At 47.7% G+C, this 8,844-nt stretch overlaps 1 protein-coding gene across 1 annotated transcript; it reads left to right on the top strand.

Annotated features, from left to right (window-relative positions):
- The first annotated feature begins 354 nt into the window (after window positions 1-354).
- LOC120836803 lies at window positions 355-1,146 on the top strand. Its single transcript, XM_040205868.1, has one exon. It carries the CDS (start codon window positions 355-357, stop codon window positions 1,144-1,146), a length of 792 nt encoding a protein of 263 aa, XP_040061802.1.
- The last annotated feature ends 7,698 nt before the right edge of the window (window positions 1,147-8,844 follow it).

The following is an 8,844-nucleotide window of genomic DNA, read 5'->3' as shown; positions in this document are numbered from 1 at the left end:
TTTGACGGAGGCAGCCAACGTTCGTTCGTCACCGAGCAGCTCTCACGAGAGCTGAGGTTGGAAGTGATCAGCGATGAGGAGGTGACCATCAATTCGTTTGGCGGAACAGCCGGTGGAACTACGAGAAAACGTCGGCTAGTGCGACTTTGGTTGCGAAGCCAATACAGCCGCAAAGAACACTGCTTGGAAGCCCTTGAAATAGAAAACATCTGTTCTGACCAGTTGGTGCTTCCCGGCAACGTGGTTGACCTTGCTGGCGTGGGAGAGCTAGAATTAGCCGATGTAACCCTTTCACCCTCCCTTAATTCCAAGCGGAGCATTGAAATCCTAGTGGGGGCAGATCACTATTGGAATATGGTGAGCGGGGAAGTCCGCAAGATACACGGATCCTTGGTCGCGCTGAAGACGGACTTTGGCTGGACACTGCAGGGCCCAGTTCCTCAGGTTTCTTCTGTGCTGTCCTGCACTACTGTGGCCGTCTTGAACACCGGCGTCGCAAAACCGACCTTGAGCCTCTCAAACGAACTTCGAGCCTTCTGGGAGTTGGAGAGCCTCGGAATCTCCGTGAACGACTCTCCGCGCGGAAAAGAGGAAGAACAAGTAAGAGAAGATTTTACTTCCTCCCTAGCTCTGGTCATGGGCCGTTATGAGGCAAACCTCCCGTGGAAGCCCCTAAATCGACCCCTAGAGAACAACGAAGCCGTTGCGCTACAGCGTCTAGACAAGTTGGTTCGGCGTTTAAAAGGCAACACCGAAAGACTGACGCAGTACGACTCAGCGATCCGTAGCTACCTGAAAGAAGGTTTTGCTGAAAAAGTGCCAGCAGGCGAGGTGGATACCACTTGGAAACGAGTTTACTACTTGCCTCATCGTGCTGTTTTTAGACCTGACAGTTCTACGACTAAGATACGCATCGTGTTTGATGCGCCTGCAAAGGCACCGGGCTGTCTGTCCCTCAACGATGCATTGTCTACGGGCCCAAGCCTCAATCCGGACATGTTACAGCTGATCATCAACTTCCGACGTCCTGCGATTGCCTTCACCGCAGATATTGAGAAGGCCTTCTTACAGATTCTGATCCAGGCAAGGGGCAGGCACGTCTTCAGCACTTTTCACAATAGGATCGTCGCAAAAACCCCCGGCTGAACTTTTGCACCCTGGTCGAGGGTCACCTCGTCTTTCCAAGATACGTTCATTTTAATACGCTCAATTTTAGGCTGTTATAAATGAACAGAAACTCGACCCCTTCCACCGCGAGTGCCTTTACCATAAGTTTATTTTCCTTGGAACTCAATTTTCAGTGTCCCCCAACAGTATCGACACAGCTGTGAACGTCGATGAGCGTTTCAATCTGTATATTTCACGTGTCCACGATATACTTATTAACAAGTCTGTTAGGTCCACCATTGTCAACTAAGGCATCAACATGTCTACCTGACGATAGCAAAACATAGAGAATGTTGTACTCTTACAGAGTCAGCAGTCCTTTTCTTTATATAAGGTGGAACTACACACCCTTTTCAATTTGATGTTTGGCTCCTTCTAAGTATTGTCGTCTGCGATCCGATTAGGCCAACTGGTTCTTAACTTTTTAATTAAGGGCGTGTTACAAGTGGTGGTGGAAGCTCGCTTCCCTATTGAAAATATTTCTAAAGGGCCCGTCAGCCTTGAAGGATTATGGGATCTCACAGGCCTTCAAAACCCTTCAAAAATACCGTACAGAAAAACCCTTCAAGGATACCCCATTGAAAAACCCTTTAGCCCGCAGCCCTTCAACCCGTCAGACCCTTTAGCCCAACAACCCCTTAGACGCCCAAATGACTGTGAACCAAAGACAAAATGCAGGTCAAAACATTCAAAAATTTATTGCCGACATTTAGTTTTACATGCATATTGTAACTCAAAAAGGTGATAAAAAACAACGCTTGTTCAAACCCGGCGCAAGGAGCTGTAGACGAAAGAGATCACATCAAACAGGGACAACTGTCATCCTTATCACAAAGAAAAATACCTTTCAAAGTAGTCACAATGCCGCTGGGTATATTCCTGATGTACGGTAGTTCAGCTAATAAAACCGAGCAGGTGCACCTCACGGACACATACACAGTCTTAGTCAGCACGTTTAGCGAAAACCACCAACTCGTAAGCAGCACCCGCCACCGTTGAGAAATCCCGAGCACAGTCACGGTTTCGTCCATGATGACATCGCGCCGGCGTCTTCGGCGTATTTTTCGCTCGCTGGTCTGAAGTCGGGCGGACGAAGAGGCGCAAGGAACAAGTCCGGACAGCGGCCGTCATCCACCGTCTCAACACCCACAGTGCCATAATCCCGGTGCGCAGGCACAACATGCGCCGGGACCCTCTCCCCAACGCCGGGCGGAGAGAGGCGATTGCTTTTTGGGGACAGTCCCCCGTGGAGGGACCGGTTCCCGGACCGAGTCGCTCCCGCGTGCGTCCCTGTTCCTAAAAAGCGCGCACTGCTCACGGCTTTTTTTTTTTTTTTTTATACATGGTTGCACGGATTTAGCCTCGAGCGGAAAGGATTGCGTTCGCCTCAAAACACCGCTCGGCCAACTCCACTTGGCCCGCAGCTCGTCAATTCTCCACATGGGGCGGTCGCCCTCAGTGGCCTCTTTGGCGACCGAACACCCGGGCAGTCACAGACGGGTCCAGCAGCCCACTCGTATTTGATAGAGGAGCAGTAATAAAAATCTGACCGTACACACACACGATCGGCATTCTCCAAATACTTACTTTTCCCCCGTAGCGTACAATAAGCAGCTATGTCAATTAATTCTGAGAAATATGTTTTTTCTACCTAGGCCGTTGCCCAGAGGAGAGCCTCAGACTTCAGGAGAGCCTCTGACGGGGCCAGCGAACCCACCAGGAAATATCGGTGCCCCCGTCAAACATCTCAGAAATTCCTGAAGTCCCCTTCACACCCTTTAAAAAAAATCCTGAAGTTCCATCGGAGCGATTTTCAATAGGGTTCCGCTACAAACGTTGAAAGTTTTATTTTTAGGATGGAACCTGGTCGTTGGTGCTTTTAAGTAGTTATGCAATCGGCGCTTACGACCTCACTTAATTCGGAAGTACCTCGATGGCCTTTGAAGATTTTGCCTACGCTTGTTTTTGTGCATCTTTGCTCATGCCTAGGATGACCAGTGGAACGATGGGTGTTTCCAGCTAAGTAGAATCAGTGAGCTGAAGAAGTCTCTTTTCTGTTAGAAGTAATCTAGCCTGCTGTCCTTTCAATGTTTCTGAAATATATCCACGTCCCAGCGTTCCACAGCATTCACATCAAATGAACTCGTAAAGCTCTGTTTACAAACTTGGTTAAAATCGTTTGTGGTAAGTGGTCCTGAAACATTTTCAAAAATACGGAGCTATTTGGAATCCTGTCATCTATTATACAACCCACATTTCTTCGTTTTATCACCCAAATTTGTTTACTACCCTATTGAAAAATATTTCTTACCGGTATGTCATTTCTAGTAAAAGTCTATTTTACTGGATTATGGGACTGTTGTCACCTCCAGTAAAGCCGTAGTTCACCGGAATCTCGCCGGATTTTTTACTGGACTGTCACCGTTTGTTTGACAGGAATGTTACCGGATTTTTACCGGAATGGCACCAAATTTTTTATCATAATGTCACCGGATTTTTACCGGAAGCTTATTTCCAGTAAAATGCTATTTTACTGGACTATGGGACTCTTTCACTTCCAGTAAAGCCAGAATTTACCAGAAGATCACCAGATTGTCCGGAATTTACCGTGCTTTTTCTTTGTTTTTTCGAATGTCAACGGAAGGCACTTGGGAGGAAGCCTGTGAACCATGGTTGGTTATGTTTACCAGATGCTGGACGATTCGATAACAGAGTGGTTAGTCCATATAGACCTGAAGGATCTATGTATTTCTTTAACAGGGTCGATACCAGTGAAAAAATTTGCACAGATGTAGACAAAAGCAATCACACCAAATAGGAACAACCAAGTTCTTTGCCGCAAAAGATATCTTTCAAGGTACTCACAATGCCGGTGGGTACATTCCTAGATGCACGGTAGTTAAACTAATAAAATCGCCCAGGTGCACCACACGGACACACACACGTATACTGTCAGCAGCACGTTTAGCGAAAACCACGAACGCGCGGAGCGAACATCCGCCGCCGTTGAGAAATCCCGGGCACACTCACGATGTCGTCCCTCATGCCGTCGCCGCGGGTGCACCAGGCGTCAGTAGCACGCTTAGCGAAAACCACGAACGCTCGAAACGAACATCCGCCGACGTTGAGAAATCTTGGGGACAGTCTTTTTCGCTCGCTGGATGCTTCTGAGGACGGAGAGACAAAGAGGCGCAAGAAACAGGTCACTGAAAAATATACTCTTTTCATCTGCACACCCAGCTGCTTTGGAAGATACAGGTCGCACACATGGAACGAGAAGCCGAAACTGAGCGTTTGTTTCTGGCCGGCCGTTGCTCGCTGACAGACAAAAAAACCGGCTTTCTTAAAAAAAAAAAAATGAGTGAGCAAAACGACCCTCTTGCATTTTCCCCACGAACCCCATGCGAGGGAGAGAGGGTGCGTGGGGACTCGTCCTTGGTGCGAGTCATCATAATTACACACCCAGTCCCCGGCTCGTCTCGGCTTCACCCTCCCCTCGCGTCGGCTTCGGGTGAAGGTCGGTAAACAGGGAAGCGAGTGACCCGTCTCGGGTAAGATTTCTGGGAAAACCGGGTCGTCTGGTATACGAATGGGGCTGGCAGTGACATTCCAGTGAAATCTGTTCGCCGGCAAATAATCTACCAAAGACTGGTAAACTGGTTTCGGATGAAAACGGGTGAAAGTGCCCACCTTTTTGGATCGTCAAAACAGTTCACTGCACGCACTTCCTGAGGATTGCAACGTCGTCCCGAGCTAAAACTCGCACTGACGACAATGCCGCTCGAGTGGTCTCGTACCTACTCTGGCCCAGACTTTTGCCTGTCGCAAATATCGTTGCCGGTGATCGCTGCCCACCTTTTTGGATCGTCAAAACAGTTCGCTGGACGCAGTTCTTGCAGAAATGCAACGTCGTTTCGAGCTAAAACACGCACTCACGAGAATGCCGCTGCATTGGCGGCCGCCATTACAATCACAGTCCCCCTGCTCGTCTTGGCTTTCTTGACTTTAGCCGTTCCCCTTGCGTCGGCTTCCAGTGATGTTCGGTATCCGGCAAACGAGAGTGGCTTCCAGTAGGATTCCAGCGGCGGGTAATCGAAAGTGGTTCTGGTATAACTTCGAGCGAAAGTGGCAACGCTGGTTTTTGGTGAAAATGAGTGGAAATTAACCCCTTTTCCGCCGATTGTCACGGGAAGTTTTTGCCGGATTCTAACCGCAAGTGGCTTCGGTAAAAGGTCCAGCGAAATCTGGTTACTGGAAGTGGCGGCCGGTAATATTTCCACCAAAGACTGGTAAACTACGCTGCTTTCTGGTGGAAATGAGTGGAAATTAACCCCTTTTCACCGAATGTCACTAGAAGTTTTTGCCGGATTTTTCAATAGTGTAGCGTAAAACAATAATTTCGGCTTCAGTTTTACAAACACGTCACAAAAGTAACTTATAGGACATCTTGAACACCACAGATTTAAGTAGCTCGTGTCGCAGAAAAACCGGTGGCGCGACGCCAAAATCCTGATTGGTCGACAGGGCCACAACCACATGAGCTTGCGCGGGTGCAGCTGCAACGTTCACGTCCAACGACATATCGAGCTGGATTGAAAGTATTTAAAATATGGGACGCAATCCGAATTATTAAACGTTGACCGCATGTCTTAAATGATTCTACTTCAAAAAGTAGTGATTTTGACTCAGGAAAAAATGAATTCCAGGCGAATTCGAACCCACGACCCTGTGGTTTCTAGGCAGAGACGCTGCTGACTAGGTCACGATGGTTACCAACCGATAAAAGATCCGGCTGTTTGAAATTTTATCGCAATCACGTTATACGACTAGTACAAGAACGCCAATAAATAAATAATTGTTTTTATCACTCTCCATTTATTGGTCTAGAAATAAATAAAGTTTTATACCTTTTCAATATTTTTAGATCATGACGGTTTGTCATGGTTTAGACTTTGACAGTCCCATGCTGCCTTAGGATTACGCATGATCGTCTCAGACAGTTTAAGAAAGCGATATTTAAGCACGGTTTCTAAAACGCAGACGCAATATTTAGCCAAAATCAATATCTCTCTTGTTTAATGAAGTTAGAAAAAACGAAAATCTGGCAGATACGTTTTTTACCCTGACGCTTTTAAATTAAAGAGCAAGTGTATAAATATCAAACATTAAAATTGAGGGTAAGCGTTATCTAGTCGATTATTCTATATTTATGTCAGAGTGATTTCTCTCACTGGTGGTCGGTGGGCATGATTAAGGTGGTAACCCGTTCTAAACTGCATATCCGTCTTAATCAGGTGATGCAAATTGCCAATCTTTGCCGGCTTGCACCACCGTGGCTGTATACAAATGTGTTTTCCCCGCTCTTGTAGTGTCCTATCCTGCAGTGACATGAGCCCTCGCCATGTCTTTCACGCTCGGCGGCTTCTTCGTCGTTTTGTACACTTGTAAAAATCCCTAAATCTCGCAGCCCCTTTTAGACGTTTTATTTATATTGCCTGTGACAGTTATTCACTACTCCAAGAACAACTTGTCCCTCCCTTGTACGAAGACTCGCTTCCCCTCATTTGTCTCAGCAGCAAATAATACACAAATTACAAAATACACTTATACTAAAAGTTCAGCGGAGTTGCATTCGATGCAGGTCGCTCACATTACCGAACATTTCGACAGAATATTACGATCTTGATGCTGAACCCGTGACACCCCGGGACTAGTGATCACGTGTGATCGCACGAAACTAGCGATAAAAGATGTAGACTTTTTAGCATTCTCACGAATTAGTAGTAAGCCTTAGAAAAAACGACTCTCAAATATTGGGGCAAACAATCTGGTCAATAGCACTCCCTTTCCATAGTGATCGTTACAGCTTAATATTTTAGAGCGCAGCTCTTAGGGGCCCGTTCCCGGCTTGAGCGGCGTCGGCGTCGCCGTCGGCGTCGGCGTTGGCGTTGGCGTCGGCGTCGGCGTCGGCGTCGGCGTCGGCGTAACCAAGGTCATCCCAAGGTCACGTGGCCCCCAAGGTCATCCCAAGGTCACGTGACCCCCAAGGTCACCACAAGGTCACGTGACACCCAAAGTCACGTGACCCCCCTGAAGTCACGTGACCCCCGAGGTCACGTGACCCCCCCCCGAAGTCACGTGACACCCCCTAGGTCACGTGACCACCCCCAGAGTCACGTGACCCCCGCCGAGGTCACGTGACCTCCCCGATGACGTCATCGATGACGTCACCGGCATCCGCATCGTCATCGTCATCATCACTGATGACGTCATCAGTGACGTCACCGGCATCCGCATCGTCATCGTCATCATCACTGATGACGTCACTGATGTCACCGGCATCCGCATCGTCATCGTCATCATCACTGATGACGTCATCAGTGACGTCACCGGCATCCGCATCGTCATCGTCATCATCACTGATGACGTCATCAGTGACGTCACTGATGACGTCATCAGTGATGATGACGATGACGATGCGGATGCCGGTGACGTCATCAGTGACGTCACTGATGACGTTATCAGTGATGATGACGATGACGATGCGGATGCCGGTGAGGTCATCAGTGACGTCACTGATGACGTCATCAGTGATGATGACGATGACGATGCGGATGCCGGTGACGTCATCAGTGACGATGACGTCATCGGGGAGGTCACGTGACCTGGAGGTGTCACGTGACTTCGGGGGGCATCCGCATCGTCATCGTCATCATCACAGATGACGTCATCAGTGACGTCACTGATGACGTCACCGACATCTGCATCGTCATCGTCATCATCGCTGATGACGTCATCGGAGTCTGCATCGTCATCGTCACTGATGACGTCATCAGTGACGTCACTGATGGCATCATCGGCATGGTCACGTGACTCCCCAAGGTCACGTGACCCCCCCCCCCCCCAGGTCACTTCACCCCCCAGTAACCTTCCCTCCTCCTCCTCAAGAGCTGCGCTCTAATTCGGTGTTACAGGGAGTTGTAAACGGCTTTCACTTTTTTTTTTGAAACATGTAATTAAAATCCAAATAATGGATAAAAAGTGCAAATTACGTTTAATTTGTTCGTCATTCTACCTAACTCAAAGCATAACAGTAGTGCATATCAATTTCAGGCTCTTGAACATTTTCTTTGATTATAAATTTTTTCCTCGTTAATGAAGGCTCAGTCAGACGTAAAACAACCTACAAAAATCTTGAGACTGAGGGACACATATAAAGGAGGACTACACATCAACGCAGTCTCAGACGTACCTGAAGGTTCATTAACTCCGCCAAACGTTCGGTTTACCAAACATACATTTCTACTCAGAAGACTGTTTCGTTTTCTTCCATCCACTGTCGTGAAGGCTTGGATAAACGTACCTTAGAAATCCTTTTTACAGTTAGTGACATGTTAAGAATTAAGGCGAAGCTCCTCCCGGCCTTCCACCCCTTTCCACTTTAGCAGAGCAAACGCTAAAGAGGAGGTCTTCTCCTCTCCAGCGTTTGCACCGAGTGAAACGAGGTGGGAGGAGTTTCCCTGAATTCTTAACCTGTCACCGACTGTGATAAGTTGAAATCATGGGAAATATGTATTCCGATTGAATTACTGAAAGCAGTAATTCAATGAGCAACACATCCATCCATTATCGAGTTATTTTTATACGTTCAAAACCGTCTGAGTGTGGATCTATAAA

This window comes from Ixodes scapularis, unplaced genomic scaffold, assembly GCF_016920785.2.
Source record: "Ixodes scapularis isolate PalLabHiFi unplaced genomic scaffold, ASM1692078v2 PGA_scaffold4__175_contigs__length_147842914, whole genome shotgun sequence".
NCBI classification, from domain to species: domain Eukaryota; kingdom Metazoa; phylum Arthropoda; class Arachnida; order Ixodida; family Ixodidae; genus Ixodes; species Ixodes scapularis.
This window is presented reverse-complemented; position numbering and strand designations above follow the sequence as displayed.